The 16,960-nt window shown below is 41.9% G+C and overlaps 1 protein-coding gene across 6 annotated transcripts in view; it reads left to right on the top strand.

Annotated features, from left to right (window-relative positions):
• slc4a4a (solute carrier family 4 member 4a) overlaps positions 1–16,960 on the top strand; it is a 39,040-nt gene that overhangs the window by 1,911 nt on the left and 20,169 nt on the right. For 3 of the 6 annotated variants that reach the window (XM_053869663.1, XM_053869664.1, XM_053869668.1), the window contains exons 1-2: positions 3,136–3,612; positions 7,954–8,127. In XM_053869663.1, coding sequence (XP_053725638.1) covers positions 3,405–3,612; positions 7,954–8,127 — 382 coding nt within the window. In that variant the 5' untranslated portion in view covers positions 3,136–3,404. Of the gene's footprint in view, positions 1–3,134; positions 3,613–7,953; positions 8,128–16,960 lie in introns of those variants that run through there. The other 3 variants (XM_053869667.1, XM_053869666.1, XM_053869662.1) reach the window with 2 other exon arrangements.

A 16,960-nucleotide genomic window follows, 5' to 3' on the forward strand; every position in this document is an offset into this window, starting at 1 on the left:
GATGCACTGTCAAATGACTAGTCCTTGTTCTGAGTAACAACAAGTGTGGAGCAGGAAATCATGAATGGATTTGTAAAGGGCAACAGCTCATTTCCGCAGGATTCAGTGATCTTGCCTGTACTTACTGCGGAGGGAAAACCCTTTGCCCAGTATAAGTACAGAATATCCGCTGTTGCTTTCTAATATACAATAAGAGTCTGTCTGATGTCAGCTGCAGGACTGTCCCGCAGCTGAGTCTTCAGAAAGGTTGAGCCCTGCGGCAGCAGGGGGTTCCCACAGCTCCCCTTGTATTTAGTGCACAGCTCTTCTCTTCATCACGTGACCTCCAAGCTTCGGCTTCACCGAAATGTGCCCTTTTGTTTTCACAGTTGTAATAAATCTCATGTCTTTTCCCGTGAGGTTTGACTTTGAACACATGATTTTAGATGCAGGCGACACGCTGCGTCATATCAGCCGTGGTGACAGCTGCGGATACTGCGTACGACAACAGTGTGATGCCTGGAGGCCAGTTCATGTGACATCAGCTCTGGCGCAGAGAGCACACTCTCCTGCGGAGACAGATAGTGAATGTGATTATTGAAGGTCTTTCTCCAACCAAGGGACTGATATGTTATCTGTGCAGGCAGCTCACTTACTATCACTTGGACAAAGCCACAGCTGCGATGACGCGCAGCTCTGCTAATTACAGACCGGATTGATCCGAATTATATTGACTGGTGAGAAGCTTCACCGATTCATTAACCCGATCGATTATTGAAAACATTCTGGCAGTTTTCATTATTATTTTATTAGTTTGAATGCAGTCTCCTATTGTGCTATTGCAAGGTAGCCAACAATCACAAGTGCTGACTTTGAGTCGCTATGACAAGAAGGCTGCGGTTTGAATTGTCCATACTGTATGTGTGAGTTGCAATGTGACAGTGAAGTGTTCATCTTTAGGCTGCATAAAGACAGTGATCTAAAAACTATGTGTGGTAGGTAAATCAGGGCACAGACTTACTGGGAGAGCCAGCAACTTCCTGCGATGATGCTCCGTCGGTGAACTCTCCGTCTTACATGACTCATAAACTTAATTTGATATCAAAATCCTCACAAACACTCAGCAAGTCCACTGCTTTATTCTGCTTTTGTTGTTGAACAACATTCAACGGAGACACTTTAATTCCTGTCTCACTTTGATAAGACTTGTTTCACAGCCGCAGAGTCCACTGTGGTGCTGGAGGACACTGTGTTGTAGATGGTTGAAAGCACAGTTGTGGTGGTTTTGACTTTCATGCCGGATGACTGCCACCGCCCCCACTAAAAAAAAAAAAAAAAAAAAAAAAACTTTCACCACCACGTGGGACCCTTACGACCTTGCCCAGGGTCAGACCATCTCTGCATTGCGGCCCGTGTCTGATATTATTTGGTGGACTTCACATTCTATCTGTAAGTTTTGTTGTGCTACAAACCTTGGTTTAAACAAAACTTGGAGCTGCAGCAACAGCAACATAAATATGTTATGTAAAGCAAAAATGAAAAGAAACCTTCAAATCATACACCTATTTAATTTGTTAGCAATAGTTGTTTCAAAATTCTAAAACAAAGCCTTATGCATGTCAGTGACCTTTCGTTTTTCACTGCTAAATCCTGTTAGTTGCTCCTGAGTCATTTTTCTTTTGTTGATTTAATAATAATCCTGAAGGCCAACGGATCATCCGTTTTTGCAAAAAAAAAAAAATCAATTCCCCGCAACAAACTAAAAGCAAGGAGCGTGTGTTTTAAGCCTTTCTTTAAATGATAAAAAGCAGAGCTCATTATCTTGGTCTTAGTCAAATTGATATGAGGGGAGTTTAGGTCATGATAAACCTGGGCTTATCTGAGCACTGAGAGAGTTGTTTATCTTCCAGATAAAATAACTGCAAAATGGAATAAGACATACTTCACATCGGAATATATTTAGCTATGTTGTTTTCAAGTTTGGCAGCTGCAGAATGAAGGCAGAGTGTTGTTTCCTCATTTGTTCCATAGGTGGCAATGGAGGAGATGAGACTGCAGCTCTGAGAAGTAAAGCTGGTTAGACTCACTCTTTCCAGCGGCTTGTTTCAGGACACGTAGTCAGTGGCTCCAACAGTGAACATGAAGCTGAAAACATAACTTTAAAGCTCTCAATCTAAGTGGTGAAAATGCAGTTCTTCATATCCGACTGTTTGGTCTCGACTCAGTTATTAACAAATAAAAACAAATAGTATACAAAGGACAATTATGTTTTTAATAGGTGAAAAATACTCCAGTAATGATTTGCTTTGGACTTATTGTAAAATGACATCTATTTATTCAGTAAAACAAAACCACCTTCTCTTGAAAATACTACACTTAAAATGAACTATGCCATCATAGTATAAATATTATACTCTATATATATATTATATCTCACAAAATATTATTCGAATATTATTGAATTTTGAAGTTGTTATCCACTCCCGCATGTAAAGACAACTTCCATAGTAGAAACTAATGATGAATTAGCTTTTGCATACCAGCATAGAAAAATATGCTCAGCACATAGTTGTCTTAGCATGTGCAATGGCTAACATACAGTATGTAGCGTGGCTGATGCTGGATGTAAATGTTCTAACATGCTTGCAGCATTTTTTCATGTACCTGTTCTTCAATAAATATTGCATATATATGCATATATATATTGCAATATTATATCTGTTGGTGTAATATAATATAATATAATATAATATAATATAATATAATATAATATAATATAATATAATATAATATAATGTAATGTAATGTAATGTAATGTAATGTAATATAATATAATATAATATAAAAAAGTAGTTTAAAAAACGGCATGTAAGTCCCTCCATCCACAGAACAACCTGTTTGGGGTGAGACCTCCCCCTGCGGAGGCTCCGCCGTCCTGTTACGAGCTTGTATCTGTGTTGTCACCTCAGTAAAGCCGGCGTAATCCTGTAAGGGCGGATGAGTAGACCGACATGTGATGCCCCACTTGTTTTGTAGGTGGGAGGAGGTGAAGGGGGCTGGCCGGCATTACTGACCAGATGGAGAGGCTTTGTAGTAGGGGTGTGTGTGGGCGTGTGACCGATTACACGGACATTTGCAGTTATATCAAGTAATGACACATTTCAGGTTGCTCTCTTGGATGATGGAAACACTAGTCCTTCCCTTTGTTTTGACCAGTGCGCCCTGCTGTGAGCGCACACTGCGGTCACTACTGCCAATCAATTAGCACAGACTTCCTGTCCTGTCGCTCACCTCATCCGCCAGATTAAACCCATTACACCGCACCTACTTGCTGCCCTGCTCAAGGACGACGGCACACACGCTTCAGAACTTTTCTCTTTGAGCGCGGCTAGCAGTTGTTGTCAATGAGTGTTTGATGGGTGGAGATGACGGCCACCAGCAGCACGAGACTGACTCCCAGTCCAAACTTGCTGCAGGTGAACGAGCCAAAGCGCTATGGCTCAACGTTGTCGCTGGAGGAAAAGTGTGAGCAGTCTTTCTTCCTCTTCTACTACTACAGGATGGAGGATGAGGCAGTGCTGGACCGGGGTGCCTCCTTACTCAAGCACATCTGCGATGAAGAGGAAGTCGAAGGTAAGCTCTCCTTGTATTCACTGCAGTTATTGTGGAGACATTTCACCTCAAGATTGTGCGTTTTCTCTGGTATTTGCTGACAATGGAGGCTGTGATCTACAGTGACCAATGACCTACAGTGAGTCTATTTGGCCTGCAGAAGACAGGAAGACAGAATTAGGTGATTCAGAGCGTCAGCCAATATTAACGGATTTCCTCTCGGAATACATTCACCTGTTGTGCGATCTGGCACGACAGACATGTGAAACAGTGAGCGTGTGACGCTGTGTTTACCTCCCTAATCTCCTCAAAGCTTTACGAGACAACATACAAGCCGAAAAAAAAGTCAATGAAAACACAAGTGACGTCTGCCTGTTGGTGTCGACAGATTACAAGAATGATATTGAGCCTTTAATCCACACATTTGTTTCAAAACTCAGCTTTGGCGATGACCAAATACGCAGCATTTATGTCTCCAAATTGTTCATTGAAAAACAGCATTCACACCAGCACTAGTGTTGGACTTGGATATGACCGGACAAGAATATATTCAAGTGGCAAGTTGAGAGTCTGTGCGCCTCCAGTGAGGTCCCCCCTTACAACATTTTCTCAGGTGTCACCTCTACTTGAACTGTTTCTAAATCTCCAAACTTCCTGTGTGTGTTTACCAAGCACCAGGGCTGCAGTTCGGAGTCCTTCTAACAAATCTCCTTTGAGGACGACGCTCAGCCCTTCTCCCTGCTGTGTGCCCCAGTCTGACAGGCTGGTCGGCAGAACGGAGATGAGAGTGCTGACATTTCTGTCATTGTTTGGAGATAAAGAGGAGTAGCACATTGACGCTCAAATCGTCTCGATCACACCCAGATTAGGTGGCCTTTTCACTCCCAGATAGCTCCACGGCATGTCAGACTCTTGACCGTCTAAAATGCCACCATCTTTGTCACTCACTTGGTTCATAACACTGACTTTATCTTAGATATAGTATCACTTTTTTACATGGTTAAGTCATTTGGTGCACCAATCTCACTGCCCCCCGTTACCATGGCAACCCGTCATGGTGTCCAACAAACTCCCAGGCAAACACAAGTTTCTCATTTCATTCAGGCAGCGTTCGTAGGCAGCCGAAAAGAAGTTCTTCTTCCTCACAACAAACACCAGAGGAAGTCGTTTTCACAAAGCTGCTCTGGCAGTTTGCAAATCTTCCCTTCCAGCTCTCTGACTCTGCTTTTTTTCCCCCAACCTTTCTCTACCATTACTCTCCTTGCCCATTCTCTGTTAGTTGTGATGGAGCTTGTGCAAGTTTTTTCACACTGTTTTATTGCTCATAAATCAGCCCCGATAGCAGCAAGCTCTTCGTTGCTGTTCCTGCTTTCTACAGTTTACTAGGCTTAACTCAGAGCTTGTTGTGCTGTTTAAATGAAATTGTTTACATCTAAATGATCTACGTATTATACGGCCTATAAAATTAGGGCGCTGAGGGCTCATTAATGTGGACAATGAGAGTTTAATAACTTTGCTGTTCCTTAATAAAGAGAGCAAATATGTGCCATTAATTGTTTTACACTTATAGCTTTGTCGTTCTAAAATGATTCCAGATTAATTCCTGTAGTTTACTGTGAAAATTGATTCCTTGTTAAAGAAGAATGCAAATTGTTATTTATATTTTATTTTCAAAATGTTTCAATAAGCTTTACACAACTTTATTTACAAAAAAAGCACGTTTATTCCAAATTTTCAGGTACTCAAAGATGATCATATGTTTGAGTCACGATACATGCAGAAGAAGACAGTCAGCAGTTACCAATGTCGAGATTCAATTTAACCGATATTGGGTTGGCGAGCTGCTTTGCCAATTTCCTGTCAAGTGTCTGAAACGTTTTTACACTTGTGACTGTTCCGCTGAAAGCTGGAGTCTCATACAGATCACAGACGCTCAAATCCTTTCAGGAAGAGGCAGCTCTTGGATGCTTCTTTACAAATCCAATTTGTTTTGCATTGCGCTGGCGCTTGACTGTTTCAAGATGCCTTTAAAATACTTTGAATTCAGACGTTTGCCAGCTGGAAACATTAGAAAGTAGCTCACTGACAGACAATAACTGCTCACAGGCCTAAATTAGCGTTCTACGCTAAGAAATCATGGAGAGCCAGGAAGAAATTCACACAGCAAACCCACAACAATTCATAGGGTGGAAGTGCAAAATACCTCAAAATATAGTACATCTTCTTCAGTATTTGTTATTGATCATCCTCATTCTTGAGCTATTATATCATCCAATCCTATTTATATTCCTCACTGCATCTGTCGCATTACTTAAAATAGGTGACTTTGTAGACGTTCAATTTTTTCCCCACAATAACGCTAGAGTTTATGAAGACGACGCCTTCATTTCCTGCTGAAGAGGATTAATTAAAACTAATTTCACACTCAAGTGCACTTGTCTTCAGCAGGATTCCTTTTGTTGTCGCAGTTTTCGGTCGACTGCAGATGTTTGATCTTGTGTTTTTATATTTTCATGTAAACACCCAAGAGGTGCCATCTTTGTTGAACCAAAAACGTAGTGGTACGCTGCATCATGTGGGTGATGCTGGTTCTGTCTCCAGCTCTGTGTCAGTTTCATGGAAAGTTTTCATTGTCTTTGTTTGGATCTTATCTCATCCCTCACACTCATGTTTGTGATTTTTCGGTTCTTTTCTTTGTTCATATATTGCAAGGGGTTTAAACCAAGATAAGGATAGTAGAAGTTACATTTTGTAACGGTGTATTTCGACACATTCTGAGGCATTCTCACTAGCAAGACACTAATTCCTAGTGGACTTCTTTGGCCCAGAGTGACCCCCAAGTCAGCACTGCATGTTGACACATTTGAGGAATGTTTTTCCCTCTGCGGCATATCCTGATGCTGTGGGCAGGGTTAGGATGAAGCCATGAGTCGGCGCTCCTTTGGCTCTGTATTCTCAGTTGTGTCACTTGGTATGTATCGCCCCCCGTGCATGCACCCTAACCCGAACATCTCACATTAGTTATGTGTCAACATGCAATGCAAAAGGCTGACCTTGCTAAAGTGCACTTGCAGTCATGTCTCTCGGAACAAATCTTGAAATACTGTTTCAATTAAACTATCATAAGTGTATCTTCAATTGTTAAAGCAAGTCTCTGACACAGGCAAAATTATTTTTCTACTCCTTTGCTAACAAATTAGCATCAAGCCAAGATCCGGTTAGCTAAGTGTTTGACACCCTCAATGTCAGTGAATTTGGATGGTTCCAGGAAAACAAAAGGCATCATGGTACCAGAGAATAAAGAGTTCTCTTGTCGTGCTCCAAGAGGTCCTTGTTTGTTGTTTAGCCGGGCAGTTAGTCACTTCCTTGTCAGATCATGTGCATGGTTTGGCTCAGTTCTACCCAAAGTTTCTCGCCCTTTTGTTTGCTGAGGAAAACTGCTCAAGCATTTGTGTGGCGGTTATTGCTTTACTCAGATACAATTATTTCTGTCATTCCTGTGAAGCTGCAGTAAACCTGGAACAGGTGACCTTATTTGTTTTTCCGATTAGTTCCACCATGGTCTTTCTAGAATAGAAACTGACACTGTTTCGACAATACAAACTTTTACGATCCAAACTGTTTTACTGAAGTGTTCGATGTAGCAGTCTTCCTAGTTCAACATGTTTGCTCACCATCAAATTTAATCTTGAAAAGGTATGTTGCGTCTTTTGTGTCCATCTTGAAAAGTGACTTCAATATTCATCTGAAACTCAAACCCCACACAGAGTATAAATAACCCACAGTTTATTTTGGGTCATGAGGCCGCCAGACTGTCTGTTGAACCCAATAACCAGCATCTTTGCATATGCTCATCATGTTGGTATGGAGTTCATCCCAGAGCGTGATATTAGCAAACAGTCTACTCTCCACGACTTGACTGGCCCGTGACCCAGCATCCCGCGCCTGAACTGCACGGCCGACTTCTATCTTGCCAGCATCCATCACAGAAATACAGTCACGTAGTCCTATTTGGACCGTGGCACTTTTCTTTTTTGGAGCAAATATTTGTTTTGACAGCGTCCTGTAACCTCTGTGACCCGACTTGCTCTGTTTTTACACTTTTGCCGGAAGCTTGGTTTAGACATGGGCAGTAGGATTTTGCTTTATTCTTTCAGGCTGATATTTAGTTTTAATCATTTAATCTGATGTCTTCTAAAAAAGCAAAATATATATGACTCAATGAGGCAATGATTACAGCCAATAGTTCAGTATTTAGGTTTGACATTCTGTTCTCGTGGAATACAATAAAACATCGTCGGTGATGACTCTGTTCCGAGCGTAAGTGCTTTTCAATTGATCCTGTCCTCTTCCCCCCTGCAGGTCACCATACCATTTACATTGGTGTGCGTGTGCCCAAGAGCTACCGCAGACGGAGGCGCCACCGTCGGAGAACCGGCCACAAGGACAGAAAGGAGAAGTTGACGGAGAACGTCTCTGACAAGTTGGACGCAGACAACAACGAGGATGCCGGCAACAGCATCCTCAAACCTCTCAGTAAGTTTTGATGGAGCGCGTGTCAAGGCTGATCAGAGCTCATGTCCATCTTTCCCAAAGGCCACTCCACTTTAGAGCAGGATAGCCCTGCATGACTCCCTGTGACCCTCCAGTGGAAATTGCTGAGAAATGGGTTGAGGCCAGGAATAGCTGCACGTGTCCCACTCAGTGTCAAGTTTGTTTGAATTTTCACTTTAAGTACAATCATGCAGCTTGCGGATTTCCGTCTCTGGAGTGCAGCGTTTGTTCCTGTGACTTTGCCCTCGGCTGTAGGCTAATGTCTGTCTTTGTGTGCGTTGCTAGTGCGTGAGCAGCTATTTTTGTTGGCGCATGCATCCTCACCAGGCTGGAGCTTCTTCCCATGAGTATGAAGCTCAACATCCCCAGAGGGGCCACTGTGATTTGCTGGGTTTCGGAAGAGATTTCTAGTCAAAATGTGAAGGAGGTGGGCAGCCACCTCTTGACATGCAAGTCAGAGCACTTTTTCAAAAGTGAGTAGACAGGAAACTTCCAATTGTGGAGATGAATGTATGTTGATACAAGGATAGTTCTTGACTCTGACTTGGGCTTTCCTTTTAGTGTACAATACTTTTTATGTGTTTGACTGCCCAGTTTTTCATATTAAATCCCAAAAACTCTCATTGAATATAATGGTGAGTTCATCCATCTTCATTCTGACTCAAGTGACTAACTTAGTCTCACTTAGCGGGGTGTTCAGCGTGGAATGGTTAGTGCAGATGTTTCTGTTGGTATACAACAAAAAAAAAAATGTTCAAGATGAAGAAATGTAGATATTGATACAGAATTATTTGACTTCCAAAAGACGACGATTGTACATTCAAACCTAAATGCCTGGCAGGGCTGCCCATTTGGGAGAATGTGTGAATAATGCGTCACCGAAGTCACCTTGTTGCTGCACAGATAGACCCGCTGATGTTACACGACAGCTCAAAAAAACAAATTATTCCATTAGTCTGACTAAAATTGGACTTTTTTAAAAGAATGTTAACAGCTTAGTCGTCTACGGGAGAGAAATTCAAATATCTCTTAGTCCTGCCTAATGCGGTTAATAGTTCAACTAAGCTAGCACGTAGCAGAGTAGCTTGACTATGACTGGACTGGGTGACGCGCGGCTGCCAGAGCTTCAGCTACACAGCAGGAAGTAAACAAACCTAATCACCGTCGAATGATGTCTAATAACCTTCTTTACAATCGAGACGTTGTGTGTGTAACCTGATGCAGCATGTGTGTTCCTTGGTCTTTGTCTATGTAAGCGGTGAACACATAACAAACCTGATAACAGCTGTGTTGTCACTCACGTAGTCACTCTGGTCTGGCGATGTTTAGATCTGTAGGGTGTTTTCAACGTTCTCTGAAGAAGATTAAAGGACGTGATTTGTTACAATGACGCTATTAGCATGGTTGCTAAGTTTGTCAGAGCTCACACCAGTGTGCTTTAGATACTTGACATCGATCATCCTTCCTATTCAAAGACAACAGAGTCTCTAGAATAATTCATTTCATTCAGAAACTTGCTAGTTTAATCCAGAGATCTGCTGAAAGAAGCGCGTTTACGAAAATTACGGCTCCGCGATGGTGACAGCAGTCAACTGTGCTCTGAAGCTCTGATTCTGACTCTATTGCGGTGTCATTGGTCACATATGAAGTCCCTCGACTAGATATACAAACATGGGAAGTGTGGTGTGAGAGCCGGTGACAAGCCTCATTTGCACTCCAAAATGAGGGAGAGTTCCATCTTGCATTGGAATCAGGAGCATCACAGCAAAAATCATATGTGTATATACCTTTTTAGCTGACACACACTTGTGGAAACATCATGCATCGCTTAAGCCTGAATGGAGAATTTTATACTCGAACTAGATATAACTAACAGCAGTGAGTGCTGCCACCTTCATCTTTTAACAGGAATTGATTTAGTGCAACAGAAGTCATCATGCATGTCAAGACTTTCAGTACATATTTGGTTGAACTTGACAGAGTCAAGTGGACTTATTTCATCAGTGTCAAGTCAACTGTTGAACTAGAAAACCTGATGTTCCGTTATTTTTGTTCCTCTTCTGATGTCAATGCTGCAGATCAAAATAACTTTTACGATACCATTATGATACCATTCAGAGTTCAAACGTCGAGGTTCATGCTGTTGCAAGACTCACGGAATGCAGGGTTGAAATTCCGACTTGTTGGGGGTAAACAGAAATGCGGCGGCTCTTCAGTCTTGCTGGTTCCATGAGGTCGTCCAAAACCTCAGCCTGTATTTGGAGATCAGATTAATAAAACACCGCCTCGCATGGGTGATGAGTTTTCTATTGATTCATTGTTTCCATAGATACAGTGAAGATATGACCTTTCAGGTCTGTTATTACTTAAACTCATTTGCTCAGATCAATGATGGACGTTCATCTTCAATTAATAAAAATGGACAAACTCAATTATTCAATTTTGCTCTCTTGAGGCCTGATATACACTCCTGAAATGAAAATATGAGGAAACAATTGAGGAAATAGATCTAAAACAAATCTGATGGAGATTTTAATTATTTGTCAGCCATTTTGTGGGTTGGGTTTTGAAAGTTTTCTATTCTATACAGTGAATGGTTGTTTATCACGGTGGTTACGTTCTAAAAATAACCTGCGATAGGCGAAATCCGTGAACTAGTCAGCAACAGTTGCATAGCTACTATCTTCCTTCAGCTTGTCCAGAAGTTGAACTATTTCTGCGGTAGTTAGCATCTTCCTACGGAGCCCTGGAAGTGACATGCACGTGTTTTTTTTTTTTTTTGGATATGACTTTTTTTTTTCCCCCAGATACCAATTATCTCGAGATCATTTTTATCTCGTGATAATGCGTATCTCAAGATAACAGTTATCTCGAGATAATTTTTATTTCATCATACAATCGTAAATGTCAGCACGTGCGTAACTGCCTCTCTGGCAAAGCATTTTGTATACGTCCTCCATGGCTTCGTAACTGTTCACCAACGTTGTCAGTCACTGTCTGCAAGTCTGAGTGCTTTTAACACTCTGATCAAGAGCCTTCCACTCAAAATAATACCATATGTGGCTAAGCTATACGTATTATACGTCCCTGGAAGCGACATGCATGACTTTATTTTTTTCCATCCCAAGATAAAAATGATCTCGAGATACGAATTATCACGAGCTAACAGTTATCTCGAGATAAAAATTATCTCGACATAACTGTTATCTCTGGAAAAAAAAAAGTCCTGCATGTGACATCCAAAAAAAAGAAACACATGCATGTCACTTCCAGGGCTCCGTATCTTCCTCTTCCTTTTGGGCGCGTCCTTAGCTGCCTTTGCTGGTGCAGAGCGTTTTGTCAACATTGTGGGGTTTGACGTGGAGAAAATTTGCAAACGGAAATTTGGCAGGCTGTACAGAGACGAGCCGCGGAGACTGTTGATATAAATCCGCGAAACAGCAAAAAGGTGAAGCGCGTTATGGCGAGGGTTCACTGTATTCTCTGATGTAGATTATGTACCCTGTAGTCAGGATGGGTGATAAACTGAAACTTACCTTTAGCGAAATTTACTGCAATGATCAATGTCAATTTGCACATGTGGGTAAATTTGGTATTTTAATAAGATAATAAAGAGTAGATACTCTGACATATATGGCCGCTTGTTGTGAGGACGTCATCCAATAATTATGAATAATACCATTACCACAAAGCCGCTGCTTTCAGTACAAGGTGTTTCCAAGACACTCTGCTAGGTAAAAGCTTGGTCAAAAAACTCCTTGAAACAACAGTGAGGCGAGGCAGAAAAATTCCTTGAATTACATTCAAACTTCCCTGACACAATTATTTGTTTCTAGTGACAACTGTTTGGTCGGTTGTGGACTCATAAATCAGACCAAATGTGTCAAAGGTGGAATTAACTAGACTTCATGTGCACCCACATGCACTTTGCTTACACCAACACAGTCTGTTCAACTTTCATGGAAAATGAACGACGATGGCGGAGAGAGAACGTGACCATTGACGTAGTATTGTCAGTCAACATGTTGGGTGCTTTGCTGCCTCACATGGAGCATCCAGGGGCTATGCAATGGTAATATGCCAATGGGGTGTGTCGGAAAGTCGCAGAACATCTGAAAAACCCTCATGTTTGCTGTTCAGTTCAGTGGGCTCATTTAACTATTGTGCGTGATGTAAGCGTTGAACCCACTGGTTGTCTTCTTTTACCTGGCATCTCCATTTCTATCAAAAAATGCTGCCAGATATTGAAAAATGATAAATTGTAAACTGAGCAATAAATCTGCTTGGTTATTGTTTTTGTCTGTTGTAAAATCCAGCATGCCAAGGGGATACTGTGTTGCTGAAACCTGCAGGTGTCTGTCAGACATGTAAGAAACGACAGGCATGCAGTTTGTCTCCAGTCAGACTTTTATGAACTGACCTCTTCTGTATTTCTCTCCCTGGGATTCGTGACCCCCCTTTCTCGACTTGTCTGGACTGAATTCCTCTTGTTTGGTCAGATGGCCCCTGCAGGAACACCAAGCACAGCTCTTCAATAACTTTCGGCTCTGGCAGAGAGTTGTTTGCCTGGAGTGTTTGTTGGTACAGGACATTCAAGTTGTTTATTAAAAAAAGACCTCATAGTCAGAAGAAAGGAATGTCCAATATTTGATTTTGGCTGATTTATCCTCACAGTTCTCAGTGACAGGAAATTAAAAATGCAGTATTTTGCTATTATCCAGGTGTAATTTTCTTGTACACAATCCTCAATTATTGCATATTTATTTTTAAAGAAGACGAAAAGAACTTAAGTAAATATACTGCCTTGCCAGAACAAGGCTCCACATGGAATTAACTCCAAAAGTTCAAGTCTCCTCTTGGCTCAGCATCCTGTAATCTGTTGCCAAACAATGTAGTCAACTGACTACCTGAGTATCCTGAAGCACCACCTTGTTGCAGCAGTAGACTTTTTTTTCTGCCATCATGGTACAGCCACTCTCATCTAAGACAGTGCCAGGATTAGGCTCAAGTTGTTCAAGAGTGAAGCATCATTTTCATCCATCATATCGATGGTCTTCACGATGTGCAGACCTTCACCCCATTGAGAGTCCTGGGGATGCTGGAGAGGGCCATGCCTTCTGGTCCAACTCTCCCATTATCAATACAAGACTTGAAAACTCAATACAACAATATGGACATAACTATGGAGGTCCAACTCTGTGACCTTTTTTAATGGTGTTTTTATTTAGGCCATGTCCAAATGTCCAAAAGAAACCTTTCTTCCTCGGGGATAGGCTAAGATGCCAACTGTACTGGGAAACTGTCTCTTATTTGCGACGGGAGAGAGCTGTGGATTTGCTAAGGGCTGCAGCTATACTGCATGTTTCGTAGGAGGCTGACCACAGTTTGCAGGTGACTTACAGATGAAAACAGGCACAGGTGTGGGAGGCAAGATGATTTAAATTAGAAGATATATTTCACTGCTTGCAGTTGGGAGAGGCACTACTGCAAAATGACGGGCAGCTTTGGTCACAATATTCAGGATAGCCAAATCTCAGTTGCAAGAGCTGCTGTGCAATGGAAACCCCACCTCAGGATCACAATAATGAAGTGCTCAGTTGATAAAAACTGGGAGACGAGATTGGAAACTGTGTATCTTCTGTCACTGCGATGTGTTCTTTTCAGTCACAGCAGATGTGTGCACAATGACATCAACTTTACTGCCTCAGGAAGTTGAAGAAACAAATAAAAAAATCAGGAAAAAAATCATCTAAATGTCACACATTGCAGATTACAATGCAACATGGTTTATAAATGTAAAATAATTAAACTGTAAAAAAGTAAAATGTAGACTGTAAATCAGCCCCAACTTCCCCCTTATGGCCTGGAAATGCTTCTGTACTCCACCATGGCAAAGCTATAGCTTCGACACACTGGGAGAACAGCTTTACCTTTACAATAGATACATATATGTTTAGACAAGAGGACACTTGTTACATGGCTTCTGTTTGATACACAGATATCAGACCGTGGGTAAGTACTTCAAATGAATCCCCCTCAGGATTTTACACGGCATCCATCACAATCCCTGTCTACGCTCTCTGTGCTGCATACTGAACGGCAGACTGTGGCATGAAAAACATTTCCTGTATGCTCCTCTTCTCTTTGACTGAGGCATCGCGCGGTTCCACCATCCTTGCAAGTACAGTTGAAAACAATAAACTTGCTATTAGATCCTCTACCGTGACCGATTTTTCAACAAGGTCAAGAGAGATGGAAGGTATTTGTGTAGGATGCATGTCAAGAGTGGGACTAAATAGTCCTTTAGAGGCAGCCACACTAAGCTCTCTGCCGGGCAGCGGGCATTCTCTCTCCTTCTGCTATCCCATGAGCCTCTGCTGCCTGGACAAAGTCCTCATTGTGTGGCCGTGGCTCTTGGCGAGAGCACACACAGCTTTGAGATTGCGTTTGAACGATGGGATTTTTCATTTCTGTCCCTTCATTTCGTGCCTGCTCTCACCCCTCTTTGCTTTCACCCTGTCCCGAACCTCACCCCCTCCGACTCTCTTCACCCACCCGCAGCTTTCTCTTAGCAACTGCTTGGGTGAAACAGTGTTGCGTTAGTGCCAGGAGTGAGTTTGGTACCAGACTGAGTGAATCTCTGGAAGGCATGTTCTATCAGTTTCTATTTATACTGACGTATTGAAGCAGATCAATATAGCAGTGCGGACTGGGAAGCTAGCTGGCTAAAAAGTCCTTGTCATTGAAGAAGGATTAGGCGCCCAACAGTGGTTCGTACGGAGACTGACTTTTTATTAGGGAGTTGTATGTCCCTCTTTGCTTTTGTGGCTTTGCAAGGCACTCTGGTTTCTTCCCACAGTTACCTTGTTTAAGCCTGTAACACTTGGTAAATCAGACAACGCTTTCAATTGCTCATTAGACATGAAGAAACAGCAACTTAATTCAGTGACTTTGCTCTTGGATTTGCACCTAGGCTTCTGCCTCCATGTAATTTAAACCACCCGTGTGTTTAAAGTTTCTCCTGGGTGTTTACCGTACTCAGTCTGGCTGAAAACTTCAGCTGAATCCGTGAAGCGTATGTGTGAATTATTCCACCTATGCTGTTATTAAACAGACTGCAGAGATTTAAACCTGTGTGCCAGCAGACAGTTTATCCCCCAGCCAGTAATCTTATAGCAGCTTGTCTGGCATGGACTAGTGTGAGATGGAAAACACAATGTGCGGCAACACGTGCCTTTACTATCCGACGATTTCTGCTGACTTAATGAGATATGTGTTGTCACCTATTGGCGCGATTAAGGACATTCAGCATGGAGTTTCCTGAGTTTCATTCCGTAATGAAATGTAATAACCATGCGAGCCACAGCGGAGATGTTACATAAGAAGCCTTGTTGTCATCTCACACATGCATGTTTGTTCTCGCTCGGCGCCTCACTGACATCTTCCTTTCATGTTCACTCATCAGTGAGTGGAGCCTCTCATCCTAAATATGCAGCAAATGAATGTCACGTGTGGATCCTCAGCATAGCTGTTGCGTGGGATTTAAACATGTGAAGAGTCACAGAATATTTCACATTTCACATACACTAACTGTGCCATCATTCAGCAGTTTTTGACCACATTATAGTGGTAAATAAAATGTCATGATCTTGGTTTTCTACCGACCAACGTGGCCCCAGCGTTTATTTTATGTATTTTTTTGGACATGAACTTGTCTTTTCCAGTGACACCCCCGACTGTCATTGGGAGTGCCTTCCTGCACTCTCTGCTTCCCCTCCCTTGAGCTCCCTTGGTCCTTTACCTTGATGCCCACTTGCTGGAATTGAATTACTGCATTCAGCCCAAAGAGGCTTGCACTTGTGAAAAGTCACCGGATGGTCATGCTGCCATGTCGTGAATAAGAATGTATTCCTTGAACTAGCGGTATCGTCGAGACCACCGAACCCGAGAATGAGTCAGGACTCTGTTAATACATAACCTCCATGACTTGGTGGAGGTAATTGTTGTTTACTTTAATGTTGCATTTATAGCACACTTCACACTCACAGTGAGAGCACTCTTTCCCCCGAATCTCTGATGTAGTACGGTTCACTTGGAATTTGGACACATTTAAGGTTGGAAAAAAGCAGCTACAGTTTCAAAAGATCTTGATAATAAGTTCAAGACCGAAACAAGTACGACTCTAAATATAGTGGATTCTGAGACAAGATCAAGACCTTGAAAATGTGGTCTTGAGTCCGGTTTTGAGACCGAGACCAGCCTTGAGTACCACACCAAATGTCTACTGTGACGTTTCTTCTAGTCCATTGTGTCCCCTATGCCCTTGACATGTGACCCCAGTCAATCGCCATAAGACACTCCAGTTTATGAATTAGCATAAGTTTGTCCAAGAAGCAACATCACATGATTGTAGTGCTTTGGGATTTTTTCATTATACAGTATATTAGTTCAAATTCATAGCAGTACATGTTTTAGAGGTCATTCTCACGAATGTAACTTCAGGAAGCATGATGAACAACTTCTGTTTATTTAGTGCCATTAAACCATATTCATTGCTAACATATCCTTAATACAAGGTACAAAGAAAAGCTGCATACTGTATACAGAGTATAAGTCACCCATTGACAATTACAGAAATAGAATCATATGACAAGGAAACGAATGCATTAAAAGCAAAACAAAACCATTAACTTGAGTCCAATTGAGCTACAACAAAATACTGGAGTTGTTGACAATTGGATTTAAATGTTGCATATCTGAATAAATTCACGTATTCACACATGGATGTCGAAAAAAAAAGAAGTAAGTGACAACA

Source organism: Synchiropus splendidus, chromosome 7 (assembly GCF_027744825.2).
Source record: "Synchiropus splendidus isolate RoL2022-P1 chromosome 7, RoL_Sspl_1.0, whole genome shotgun sequence".
Classification (NCBI taxonomy): Eukaryota; Metazoa; Chordata; class Actinopteri; order Syngnathiformes; family Callionymidae; genus Synchiropus; species Synchiropus splendidus.